At 36.3% G+C, this 14,341-nt stretch overlaps 1 protein-coding gene across 4 annotated transcripts in view; it reads left to right on the top strand.

The window, feature by feature from the left end:
• Positions 1-14,341, top strand: part of AGPS (alkylglycerone phosphate synthase) — a 136,963-nt gene that overhangs the window by 108,205 nt on the left and 14,417 nt on the right. The window contains exons 17-20 of one of the 4 annotated variants that reach the window (XR_011387229.1): positions 660-749; positions 7,205-7,304; positions 10,226-10,899; positions 11,422-13,298. Coding sequence is in view for 3 of the 4 variants with exons in the window: in XM_070070623.1 (XP_069926724.1) it covers positions 660-749; positions 7,205-7,304; positions 10,226-10,283; positions 12,020-12,132 (361 nt within the window). In the remaining variant the exon portion in view is untranslated. Of the gene's footprint in view, positions 1-659; positions 750-7,204; positions 7,305-10,225; positions 10,900-11,421; positions 13,299-14,208; positions 14,314-14,341 lie in introns of those variants that run through there. The other 3 variants (XM_070070624.1, XM_070070623.1, XM_002712307.5) reach the window with 3 other exon arrangements.

Below are 14,341 nucleotides of genomic sequence, written 5' to 3'. Positions count from 1 at the left end.
AGGCTACTAACATTTACTGTATACCATCATGATTATTAATCAGTTATTTTTAAATAAAGAGAGACTTGGTAGAAATGGATAAAGATTGGTAGTCATATAACCCAAACATGAGCTTTCATTAACATGTTCTTTTATAGCTTTTTTTTTTCTAAAAAAATTGCATAAAGGTCTTGTAACTAAATCTACTTTGATGTTGGGCTTTAAAAAAAAAAAAGATTTTATTATTTGAAAGGCAGAGTTACAGAGAGAGAAGGAGAGACCGTGATCTTCCATCTGCTGGTTCACTCTCCAAATGGCTGCAACAGCTGGGTCTGGGCCACACATAAACAAGGAGCCAGAAGCTTCTGGGTCTCCCGCATGGATGTACGGCCCCAAGCACCTGGACCATCTTCTGCTTTCCCAGGCACATTAGCAGGGAGCTGGATGGGAAGTGGAGCAGCCAGACCAGCACCCATATGGGATGTCAGTGCTGCAGATGGCGGCTTTCTTCTTTAAAGTTATGAATGGAGGGCTTCATTCACATGATCAAGGCTCTTGGTAGCTCTTGAAACAATGACTATAAAAGCTTTAGTTGCAAACTTCAGACTTGAAGGATGCCAGCAATTTACTAAAATGTGTAGTTTTCATTTGAAGACTTAATATTGTTTTATCTCTTCTAGGGTTATAGATCTCTGCAGAAATGTCAAAGAAAGAATAGTAAGGGAATGCAAAGAGAGGGGTGTTCAATTTGCTCCTCTTTCCACATGCAGGTAAGTGTTTTCCTTATTGTTCTTATACTCCTTATCCTGAAAAACTCTTTGTTTTTTTCACTCAATAGGGAAATATGATTTGCCAGCTGAGAAAGAGCTTCAGTCTGTTCCACTTGGCAAGCTTTCCTAACTGCACTTACCGCTGTTAAGATTGTGTTGCTAGGATTTAACAGCAGTTTTGAGGGCTTCAGTAGAACTCCCTTCCATGAGTGAGTCTTCTACCCTGTCTTGACTGCATGACAGTAAGAAGCCTAGTGTCTGAGCTCCTGGCAAAAAAGGACTCCTTCATTTACTAAAACTATAAAGTAAAGATTTAGTCATGTAACCATAAGTTGTGTGCATAGTCAACACAGGTTTTTCTCATTAGAGAAAAAAATACTTAAACAATTTTTGTGTTGATTACGTGAATGAGAGTAGAATAAAAGAGCAAAAGATTTAAGTGTCGATTACCTTGGTGCTTTCCAATAATAGCTTTCTTCAGTAAATGGAAATATTCTGTGCAGTGTCCAATACAGTAGACACAAGCCACATTGACTCTTCAGTGATTGAAATGTGGCTAGTGTAACTGTGGACTAACTTTTAGATTTCATTAAATTTTTAAATAAATTTAAAATGTCAAGTGTGGCTGATATCTTCTGTATTGAATAGTGGTGGCTAACTGATAATCTTGTCCTCTTTGTTAAGTAACAGGAGCCCAAAAGGAGGTTTTCTTTTTTTTTTTTTTTTTTTTAAGATTTATGTATTTATTTACTTGAAAGGCAGAGAGAGATAGTCTTCCATCTGCTAGTTTACTTCCCAAATGGCCGCAACAGCTGGAGCTGGGCTGATCTAAAGAAAGGAGCCTGGAGCTTCTTATGGGTCTCCCATGTGGGTGCAGGGGCCCAAGACCTGGGCCATCTTCCACTGCTTTCCCAGGTGCATTAGCGGGGAGCTAGAGTGGAAATGGAGCAGCTGGCACTTGAACAGGCGCCCTTCTGGGATGCCAGCACTTCAGGTGATAGCTTTACCTTCACCACGCACCTGCCCTTGTATTCAGTCTTTTGATATTTTATGTGTAATACCAGGAGATTTTATGTGTCAAGGGTAAGTTGAACATTTGGCTTCTTAAAAAGTTACAGAATTAATTGGAGTGGAGAATAAATGGAAATCAGAACAAATTATGACAAGAGAAACCTTAAAATAAATGATACAGTAGTAATATAACGTTCTATATTTTATTACTAGCTCACTGTTTTGTGGGTGTGTGTGTGTGCACATACACATGTGTATGGTTTTCAAGAATACTTCTCCAGGTTTTATTATAGAAAAGCACAACTTAATATATAAAAATATATAAAATATATAAAAATAAAGTATTTTTAGATGTATATCTATTAGGGGCCGGTGCTGTGGCGCAGCGAGTTAATGCTAAAGTACCGGCATCCCATATGAGCGCCGGTTCTAGTCCCGGCTGCTCCACTTCTGATCCAACTCTCTGCTATGGTCTGGGATAGCAGTAGAAGATGGCCCAGGTCCTTGGGCCCCTGCACCCATGTGGGAGACCGGGGAGAAGCTCCTGGCTCCTGGCTTCGGATTGGCACAGCTCCAGCCGTTGTGGGCATCTGGGGAGTGAACCACCAGATGGAAGATCTCTCTGTCTCTACCTCTCTCTGTAACTCTGTCTTTCGAATAAATAAATAAAATAAATCTTAAAAAAAAGTATATCTATTAAGTGTACCTAAAGTTGAATTTCTGAAACAAGATATACTTAAGCACAATATTTTCTATATGTAAGATGGTTTGCAGACTTACAATGGTTTGACCTAGAATTTTTTTACTTTTATAATGGTGTGAACATGTATTCATACAAGCATTCTGTTTTTCAGTATAGTATTCAATAAATTGAGATATTCAGTACTTTATTTTAAAAAAAAGGCTTTATGTTGGATGATTTTGCCTAGCTGTAGGCTAATATAAGTGTTTTTAGGCTTGACTAAACTATGAAATTCAGATAGGTTAGTGGTATTCAGTGCCTTTATAACATTTTCAACTTAAAATATTTTCACATTACAGTAGATTTATTGGGATGTAACCCCATTGTAAGTTCAAGAGCATCTGTTTTTCTGTTCATGATGCTTGTTCTTCTGATTTACCTGGAATTAGTTAATCTCATCTGGGAAGCCAGACCTGGTATTATTCCACTTCAGGATCCATTTTCTGAAGAAATTAGATGAGAAGGAACTGCTAGTCAGTGAGTCTGACACAAGGAAAGTACTCTTAAAAAGTATTAAAAAGTATAACTACATAATGTTTTTAGAAATTAAAGAATAGTGTAGTGACTTTGTGAACCACACCATTACTTGTCTGGATAATTTAAGTGTCTTAAATGATAGAGCTAGTCCATTTTAAAAGGTATTAGAGCTCAGTCACTTCTAAAGTAGACCCAAATTGAGGTTTCTACAAGGTGTTTTTAATGATTTTCATTTTGCTTTTGTCCATGTTACTGATTGATCAGGCCCATCAAACATTTTATAACTAAATTTAGTATTCTGCCTGTCTACTGAAAACTGAACTTTGTGATATATAGATCCTGGATTTATTGGATAGTGACAATGCTCTATTAATATTTAGTTACTTTTTTATTGATATTAATGATTCTCTTACGAATTGTGTATGTTTACTAATTGTTACAAAATAATTTATCCTTGAAATTTCATTTGAATGTGGTTAATTCTAATGATAGTGTCCTCATAATTAAAATGGTTCTCCAATTTTTCTTAAACTTTGTAAATCTGGTACTTAAAATGTAAACATTTAAGGGATCTTTTTTATGAGTGTGAATTAACACTAGAAGAAAAACACAGCTGGCAAATTGACAGCAGTATTGTTAAACAGTTCATTTCTTCTGTTCTGAGGCACCTAACATTTGGCCTAAAAGGCCATTAAAATTTTAGATTAGATGCTATTTGTATTGTGTAATAAAAAGAGTGTTTCCTCTATATTTGCTCCTTCTGTTAAATTAAATTCTTTGTGGGAACCTTTGTGAGTGCATTTGGGGATTTGACTGTGATTACCTTAGTTCTGTTTTAACTGCTTTCCTAATTGCATTTTGAAAACCCAGATATGTGAGTGTATACATATGATCCAGTCCAGGTCTACACAACTAAACACATGTTTAGTTATCATATTAGCATATCATACATATACACACATATAATATGATTTAATAATCTAGCATTCTTGATGGATACCCATATACCTTATTTACACATAAAGTTTACAGACGCTGTTTTAACCCATTAAATCCCAAGTTTTCAATTCTGCAAATATTTCAATCACATAATATTTATTTAAGTTACCATATGTGGTATGTTAGTTGCTCAATTTAAGTCTTTATAGATGCCCTATATATAGTACAATAGGATATAATTAGTTAAGGCCATGCCTTTGCATTTGATTTGATCAATTTGTTTTCCAAATCTTTTTAATTTTTCAAAAGATTTATTTGTTTTATTTAAAAGGCAGAGTGACAGAGAGAGAAAAGACAGAGAGCTCTTCCATTTACTAATTCACTTCCCACTGCAACTAGGCCTGGCCAAAGCCAGGAGCCAGGAACTCCATCCAGGTCTCCTGTGTTGGTGACAGGAATCCAGCTGTTTGGACATCATCTGCTGTCTCCCAGGTCCACTACGTGGAAGCTGGACTGGAAATATGCAGTTGTCAGGACTGCATCTGGCACTCTGATGTGAGATACTGACATCCCAGGCAACAACTTAATCGATTGTGCCACACATCTACCCCTTTAATATTAATGTGAACTTAGGAAGATGATGTATTTCACCCAATCACATCATATTTGGTATTTGCACATTTCTCCCATTTCTCATGTGAGTTTTAAATTCTTATACTTATTCTGTTAATTTTGAGGCAGCTTAGAAAACTTGAGACAGTTCACCAAGTTTTATCTTGTCTGTTTAGAGTCGTTTTAATAGAAAGAAAAATCTCTCCTGAGGATAATGAGGTTTTGTTTATTTCCAACTGATTGGGAAAACATGAACATTGGTTTTAAATTTTTAATGAGGGGTAATGGTGATGGCAATGATCCTGATCTATAAAAATTTGCAAAATTAACACCAATAGTTCCAGATACCTTTAACCCATCTTTCTCAGGTGTTTGTGTCTCATACAATTATATATGATTATAGTATATATAACAATACTGTTAGCTAATCTACAAATCTTTTTTTTTACCATTTGTCCCACTGATGTCTTCTTTTTCTGGTTCAGGATCAAGTCCAGGACTATATAAAATGTTTAGTTATTATGTTTATAACATATCCCTCAATTTTAGTTGTCTGGTATTTCCTTATGATTGAATTCAAGTTTTATTTGTTTTTAAAAATGTTCATTTTATTTGAAAGGCAGAGACAGAAATCTTCCATCTGCTGATTCACTTCCTAAATGCCTGCTGCAGCCAGGAGCCTGGAGCTCAATCCAGGTCTTCTACAAGTGTGGCAGAGACCCACATACTTGAGACTTCACCTCCTGCCTTCCGGGGTATGCATTAACAGGAAGCAGGAATTGGAAGTAGAGCTGAGAGTCAACCCAAGCACCCTGACATGAATGTAGGCAGCCCAAGCAGCCTCTTCATGGCTGTGCTAAACACTGCCCCATTGTTGGCTTTCATATCCCCCTGATTCCTGATGTTAGAATTGTCATTATTTTTAGGTCATCCTTCAATTTTTCCCTCCATGTGTTTTCTCATCTGTTTCTTCTGCTCCTGAATGTCTGGCTTTTATACTCTCCTCTATTATCTCTTGGTTGATTTACCCTATACCTTGATAATGTGGTATTTTTCTTACCTAAAGCAATAGCTTACATTTTCTGTATATCTCCATTAAGGTATACCTTTTCTGGGTACCTTTCCCAATTGACTTACCCAGGTTTTTGTAATATTTGTTTAAATCCTTCATTGTGATTTAATTACCTTGATATTTTCCATCTGTAGAGTCGAGTCTAGATTGCATTTTTTTAAGGTTTTACAGTTTATTAATTTTCTTGTTAACGGTCAGTCACTATAGATAAAGTCAGAGCAGAGTTTTTTATCCTTTGTTTTTTGCCAACACCAGCCTAGATCTTTGCAGTCTCCCTTACATTTGTTCATTTAGTTCTTGCATTCGTTTTGCTATTTGCTTGGCCTTTTTCTTCTCATGCAGGCCATGTTTTACAAGCGGATATTTGGGATCATTTTTCTTTGTGTAATCCTAGGGATTGTAAATCCTTCCATAGCCAGTTCTCTTGCCACCAGCAAAACAAGATCTGAATCCAAACAGAGATGGCCTGAGCTCTGGTGTGGACTTGTACAGTTTGGCTGATCTTTCCCAAATTTCTGTCTTGGGCATTATTGCCTTCCCAGGGTGGAGGACATCAGTGATCATTTGTTTCTGAAGCAGACATTTGGTCATTGACTTGTGGATCTGGATAGCCACTTGTGCCATTCATGGTGGCAGCCAAGAAGAAGACCACTTTCCTCTTGACTCATTTTTAATGGCATAAAATTGTTGATATTTTCTTTGTGTTCTGTTTATCAGAGTATCTAGTCCATCATCAGACAGCTTAGTAAACTGAACCTTGAGTTATCAGCATCCTTCAGTGCTGTTTGTCATTCTTTATCCTGAAGCTGTATATGTTTTAACCATAGAAGAGCGTCTTCTAGTGCATTTAAGCAATCTGTAGAGGGGAAAAAAAGCCATTGATATTTATTTCATTGTCATTTACTTTTTAAATTATATCCATGGCTGAACAATCTTTCTTATGACCTCTAGTTTAGTGACTTACTTGTTTTTCCTACCCAGAATCTTTAAGTCTCCTGAGCCAAGAGAATCCAGACAAATAATTAGTTTATAGTATTGTTGTCAGAGCACTTACTGTAGTCTGAAGAGTTATAACCTGCCCACATTTTACCAGTGTGGATTTTTAAGATAATTAAAATTGATTTTCATCAGTGTTGGCATATCCATATGTGTATTCCATGTGTTTTATGTTTCTGTTTTCAGCAGCGATGGGGTCAAGGAATGGAATATATAACCAATTTCAATGAGGTCATTGAAAATGGCATTTCATCATAAAATGCTGGTGAAATGTTAAAAGTTTGTTTTATTTCTTGATAGACGTTTTAGTCATGTGAAACATGCAGACAAGAGAAAAGACCGAATGTGTACTTGTAAATAGTGACTAAAGTGGCACTTAAATGAACGGTGTATTTGTTTCTGACTGCATCTTTAATTCACCTGTTTCGTCAACAACTCTAAAGAGAGCCAATCTACTCATTCCTTCCATGACCTAGGAGGCTGGGTAGAGAATGAGATTATAGTTTCAGCTAATCATTCAGGTGGTTTTGCCTTCAAGATTCTAGACATGAAATCTGTTTCTCTTAACTTAAAGCCCTTGTGGGAATTTTTTTTTCTGTTTTCTAGGGTGACTCAAACATACGATGCAGGTGCATGTATCTACTTCTATTTTGCCTTTAACTACAGGGGAATTAGTGACCCACTGTCCGTGTTTGAACAAACTGAGGTAATTCTGCATACAATCATATTGCTTTTATATTCTTTTCTTAATGTTAATAAATTTTACTATTAATTTATGAATTTTAGTTTGATTATATTTATCTCATTTGATTTGCTAGTATGTAGAAATGTCAGGTGTATTTGATACACTGGCTTATGTGCTGAATTGTGAGTCTAAAATTAATATTCTGTGTACCTGTAGTCTGTGATTCTTTGGTTGTTTCTTATAGCACATAGTAACTGATTGCATTAAGTGACAGTAGAAATGCCTGTGATATAGGGATCCCTAACATCACTTTGGCAGCCTGCCCATCTCTAGGACATAGCTGTAAGTTTAGGTAAGCAACCTTTTTGGTCTGGGTTGTTGAGATATCATCAGTGTATGTTCATTGGCTAGTAGTTTATGTTACATTTCTGAAATGTCCTTAAGCAGCTAATTTTTATAAAGCCTTCTGTTGACGGCCAGTATTTCTCCTTTCAAGTGTACCTAGAGTTGAAGACACAGACTAGACTATGGAGGAACTTGTAGGAAGATGAGATGTCTTAAAAACTCAGATATCCTTGTGTTTTAACTCCATTGAGTACCTGCCAAAGATAGCACTACAAGATATTTTAAATGGCATCACACACTTTTAGATTTAAGCCACAAAATGATTTGTTTGGCTCACCCCACCCCTCTTTTTTTTTTTTTTTTTTACAATTTTTTGAAATATAATTGAAAGACATTGTGCACTATAGTTTTTAAAGTGTACAATGTAAAGTATACAATTTGAGGTGGAAGTTTATGACACTTGTGCTACATATAGAATACCTGGGTTTGATGCCTGCCTCTGACTCCAATTCCATCTTCTTGCTAATACAGCCCCTAGAAGGCAGCAGTGATGGCTTGAGTAATTGGGTTCCTGCAACCCATGTGGGAGACCGGAATTGCGTTCCCAGCTCCTGGTTTCAGCCCAGGCTGGTCCTGGCCATTGTGGGATTCTGGAATTAGCCAACAAATGGGAACTCCTTCTCTTCTTCTTGCTTACCTACACCCTCAGCCTCACCATTAGTATCTCTCCTCAAATAGATAAGTCAAATAATAAAGTGTGCAAATTGGATTTTGACATAATATAGTCTCCTGTGAGACCATCCCCTCAATCAAAATGATGACCATATCTGTCACTCCCAAAAGTTTGAGTACTTTTTCATCACTTCAGCCTTTCAGTGCTCTGATGTTGCTCTCTGGCTATCCAGAGCTCCTTCTCCTGCAGTACTACAGTGTGACATTGTTCCTTCTTTCCCAGTCCAAACTGCCATTCTCTTAAGTGCTGCTGATCTCAGATGGTAACTGCTTTATTTGAAGTAATTTGTTGGAATGTAAGTTCTTAGAGCAAGGGCTAGCATATTTATAATTCATTTGAAAAGATCCTAAATCTTAAGTAATGAGAGTTCTTTAAGTTTTTTTTTTTTTTTTTTTTAAGATTTATTTATTCATTTGAAAGGCAGAATTACAGAGAGGCAGAGGCAGAGAGAGAGAGGGGAAGGTCTTTCATCCTTTGGTTCACTCTCCAGATAATTGCACTGGCCAGAGCTGTGCCAATCCAAAGCCAGGAGCCAGGAGCAGCTTCCTGGTCTCCCATGAGGGTGCAGAGGTCCAAGGACTTGGGCCATCCTCCACTGCTTCCCCAGGTCATAGCAGAGAGCTGGATCAGAAGTGGAGCAGCTGGGACTCAAACTTGTGCTCATATGGGGTGCCGGTACTGCAGGTGGCAGCTTTACCTGCTACACCACAGCACTGCCCCCATTCTCTCAAGTTTTTTAGTTATGATTAACATATAATACTTGTACATCTTTATAGGGTACAGTGCAATGCTTCAGTGTGTGTATACAAAATATTCCATGCCATGCAGCCAGCCTGTCATTCTCCATCGTTTGGAGCCTAGCAGCTTCTTCCCTCTAGCTCTTTTTGTGGTATATAACACATTATTGAGAACTATAGTCACTCCCAGTGAGGGTTCTTAGAGATTACTTTGCAATGAAATGTGGTCCATCTGTCCAACCTGGGCCCTGTTCTACCTCAGCCTAACGCCTAATAGTTCTATGCCTGTGAATAATTCTGAGAGGTTCAAGATGCTGTAGGTATTTCCCTCATGGCTATTACACAATCATGAGTCATTCAGAATTGAAGGTCATTCTGGTTTCTGTTACCCTTTTTCACTCTATACTTCAGTCATTCTATGTTTTGTTGTGTTTCTCTTTGTAACTTGTGTGCTTTATAAGGAGCTTAGTCAGGGCTTGACATATTAGGACGGTTAAAACATGGAAAGACAACAGGATATTTTCCTATGCTTCAGTATCCATAGGACTGCTAGGTAATTTGTCTCAAGTCATTGACCTAAGCAGGTCTTTTATTATTATATTCTCCACCAGGGCTTTTATTATTGATCTCTGATAACTTTGTAAGCACTCTTGACTCTAATGTCTGTTGTCTGACATTAGGCAAATCATTTAACATTTTCTTTATCTGTGAAATGGGAGTAATTGCAGTTATTCCATAAGGCTATAGAAAAATAAATGAAAGACTGCAAAACAGTTGCTTGGTGCTTTTCAGGATGTACCTCAAGCAGTCAGTAAGCACTAATTGTTAATGTGTGTTAGTATAATGTTCAGTTCAAAGTAGAATCTAGAATCTTTTTTTCCACAGAATCTCAAGGTAGTCTTTTAGGCATTGTTACTGTTCATTAGAAAAAAATGTATAAAGTTTGGCTGCACATTTTATTTTAATGTCTTTTAAATACAGTCTAAGAGAGAGGAAAAAATAGGCTTCTAATTTATTATTTAGCCTAGAAAAACTGAGTATGTGCCTCTCCTTTGGGGATTGGATCTTACTTTTCTACTGCAAAGTGATATCTAAGTCCCAATGACTTGTGTTGTTTCCAAATACAGGCAGCTGCTAGAGACGAAATCCTTGCTAACGGAGGGAGCCTCTCACATCATCATGGAGGTATTCTTTTTTGGGAGTACAATTTCTAATATTCCTACTTTAAAAAATATTTGATTCAGTAAAATGTTGTGAAATGAGTAATGAGAGTTATGAAATGAGTAATTTGAGAGCACGTGAGATTTCTTAAAAGCTTTTATGTCTTAGAATAACTGTCACTGAGGTAGGTAGGCAAATTACGGTGGTAATAAACACAAGCTCCTCTGCCAAGTCTGTCCAAATATGGATTCTGGCCAATCTGCCAAGTTCCCAGGGACCTGATGTTCACCAGAGAGTAACCCAGCTGTCTGCGAGGTATTTGACCGTTATAGTAAACATTTTTGAAGAGGGAAAACAGCAACAACAGCAGAACCCTATATAATTTCGGCCACTGTTGAAATGTAGCTGGATATCACTTATACCATATATTGAAGAGCTATTTGTCCTGCCCACCCAAAACCTCAGTAAATTAATGAAGACAGGGGATGAAAACAGATCTTTTTTCAAGAATTTAATGCTGTGTTAATACTGTGATGTTATTGGTGGTCATTTTGGTATCAAGTTCATTAGAGAATTTATTATATTACCAATAAAAATTGTTATCATACTAGCAAGCATAGGAAATTAGTATGAGGCAGTTGTTTGTTTTTTTTTTTTTTTTTTTTTTTTTTTTTTTTTTTTAAACTTTTATTTAATGCATGTAAATTTCCAAAGTACGACTTATGGATTACAATGGCTTTCCCCCCATACCGTCCCTCCCACCCACAACCCTCCCCTTTCCCACTCCCTCTCCCCTTCCATTCACATCAAGATTCATTTTCGATTATCTTAATATACAGAAGATCAGCTTAGTATACATTAAGTATGGATTTCAACAGTTTGCTCCCACACAGAAACATAAAGTGAAAAATAATAGATGATTTTTTAAAATGATGATGAAATCAGAGCAGACCTATTGCCATGTTTAATCCCAGTGAGAGTCAAGTTGGGAATTGATAATTTCTTTTTTTTTTTTTTTTTTTTTTTTTTTTATTTACAGAGGATCAGTTTAGTATGCATTAAGTAAGGATTTCAACAGTTTGCACCCCCATAGAAACACAAAGTGAAATATATTGTTTGAGTACTCGTTATAGCATTAAATCTCAATGTACAGCACATTAAGGATTTAAAAGTTAAATAATAGCTAATCTGTCATTAAAATTATGAATGTTGAGGTTATTCATCCAGTTTCTTTTTTTTTTTTAAGATTTTATTTATTTTATTTGAGAGGTAGAGTTACAGATAGTGAGAGGGAGAGACAGAGAGAAAGGTCTTCCTTCCGTTGGTTCACTCTCCAAATGGCCACAACAGCCGGAGCTGCGCCGAACTGAAGCCAGGAGCCAGGTGTTTCTTCCTGGTCTCCCAAGGTCTTGGGCCATCCTCTGCTGTTCCCCCAGGCCATAGCAGAGAGCTGTCATCCAGTTTCTGTAATAGAAATTTGTTCATATTATATTCCTTGATATGAATTGGTGCTTAGAGAGGTATAAATGGACAGATTTCTAAATTTTAAAATATTTTCAAGAGAGGAACATGATGATAAATGATAACTCAATTTAAAAATCCAACTCCCCCACCTTCACTGTGTTCTTCATGTCCTTCTTTTCTTGGTAACACTTGTCATAAGGTTATGTGCTGTATACTTGTACTTTTTAGAATGTTCTATGTCTTGACATTAGAAAGTCAGGATCAGTGAGAAAAGGGTGTTTGTTGCCTTATACCAGCACCTACAGCAGTACTTGGCCCCAGTGAGCCCTCTACGTTTATACAGAATGCGCAGAAGAATCTTGGTGCAAAAAGAAGTAGACTGTACAATACAGGGTCTATGTCTGAATAACGTTCTTACAGCCAGACCTGGAGAAGACTGCTAATACAGATGAATGAAATAGAAAGGTAATTTGTAACATCAGTGTATTAATTTAGTATTTGCTACCAATTTACTTTTTTCTTAATCCCTACAGATAAATTTTTAGTTTAGTTGACTGATAAGCATTAAAGTGAATGAACTTGGTCTTTTCCTATTTATTTTTGTTTCCTTGGGTGAAGGTTCCAGTGAAAATTAGAATGACAAAATGAAGAAGGGAAGAAAATGGGTATTAGAAAGAAATTTTTCAAGTGGAATTAAGATGCTGATTACTTTGGTAGTCTAAACCTAATTTTGGAAATTTAAACAAGAGGGATTTCATGAAGATACCCAGATTCTAGTATCCTCCTTTAAAGTAGTCACAAAGCTCGCGTGTTCTCTCTTTCTCTCTTTCTCTCTTTCTCTCTGTGTGTGTGTATATATAATTTTAAATGTTTTTATTCTGTTTATGATTATACTGTATTAATATATAACAGAATTTTAAAAATAGTTGCCATGAAGTATTCATGTGTTCTTCATTCTAAATTGGTAGCATGGGAAAGGAGACAGAATAATTTAGCCATAATTACTTGTATGAATAAACATTAAAATTTCTTTTCTATAGTTAGCAGTTTCTGTAGCCTTATGATACTTGTCAGCAGCCATCAATGCACCTGTTCTTTGAAAATCGGGAAATTTATGGTTCTCTGTGTATATTGATCAATATACTTCTTCAAGAGGATGAGAACAGCTGAATCATGTGGGTAAAGGGGAGATAGATGGCTTTTTGGGACTAATTATTAAATGAACTATTTCTTTAATTGAGGGATGATGCTTTCAATTTACTTAAGCTTTATAGTATCAGAAATTCTATAGAAGTTGGAAATTACCAAATTACCTGAAACATTGCAGAGGAAAGCCAAACCAAGTTATTTTCCTTGCCCAGTGACTCTACTTCCTTGGGATCTATGAGGATATTCAAGTCCCTCTAGGAGTTCTATATGTGTGAATTGCTAAAGTGTAATATGCTGAACTGGTAATGTTAATTTACTTTTTCAGATCTACCCCAGACACAAAGCTCCTTGGTAGACTTTAGCAAACCTACATAAATGCTTGAAATAATGTATCTATAAAGCTGTTATTACAGAAAAAATAAAATATACACAAATTTAAAATAATATAATTAAACCACTGTAATAACAACTTGAATTTTATTTGGGAAAGCTATGGAAATAGTGCATTATATTAATACAAAGAAGTTAAAGTTAATAATAAAAATTGTAAACCTCAAGCTGTAAGATTATGATTATTCAATTCTTGATGTCACACAAATATGTAAATATCTCCTTGTGATATTTTTATATAGAGTATGTTTTCACTTTTTAATGTTATCCATGTTAGAGATATTACTCTTCCACTACACAATACAAAGAATTGGAGTCCTTTAGTAAATTAAATATTAGAGGATTTCAAAAGGCACTGATCAAAACTGGTGACATAATATCATTAATTATTAATTCCTCGAAAAACACTTAAACGGACACTTCAATAAACATGTAGCTGCTATAGATGCAGAAACAGTAAAGACAAGGAAGATAGACTTAATATATAAAGCTGTAGATGTTTGCTAGCTGCACTGCATAATTTAATCTCATTCAGTCCTCAGAATGCTGCAGAGTAGTGACAGGCACTTGGCCTAGGGGTTAAGCAGCCAGTTGAGATGCTTGCATCCTGCATCATAAGGGTGCTTGGATTTGAGACCCAGTTCTACTCCCACCTGATTCCCAACTTCCTGCTGATGTGTACCCTGGGAAGCAGAAGGTGGTGGTTCAAGTAGTTGAGTTCCTGGCACCACATGGGAGAGCTGGATTGAGTTCCTCTGTGCCAGTTACAGGATGTCACAACCTTGGTGCTTGTGGTCATTTGGGAAGTAAATTAGAGATGAGAGCTCTCTTTCTGGCAATATCTGTCCTCTCTTTCTTTCTCTGTGCCTCTCAAATAAATTTTTTAAATGTGTAATAAGTATTATTCCAATCTTCAAAAGCAGATACTTACACTCTGAATACATAGGAACTAGACCAAAAATCGGCAATAACTGTTGGTGCCAGAATTTGAACCCAAATCTTCCTGCCTCAGTGTCCCTGGCCTCTTAATTAAAAGCCTGAAATATCTGAGGTAGGTAAAATTTTAAACAATTGAAATT

Source organism: Oryctolagus cuniculus, chromosome 3, assembly GCF_964237555.1.
Source record: "Oryctolagus cuniculus chromosome 3, mOryCun1.1, whole genome shotgun sequence".
NCBI classification, from domain to species: Eukaryota; Metazoa; Chordata; class Mammalia; order Lagomorpha; family Leporidae; genus Oryctolagus; species Oryctolagus cuniculus.
This window is presented reverse-complemented; position numbering and strand designations above follow the sequence as displayed.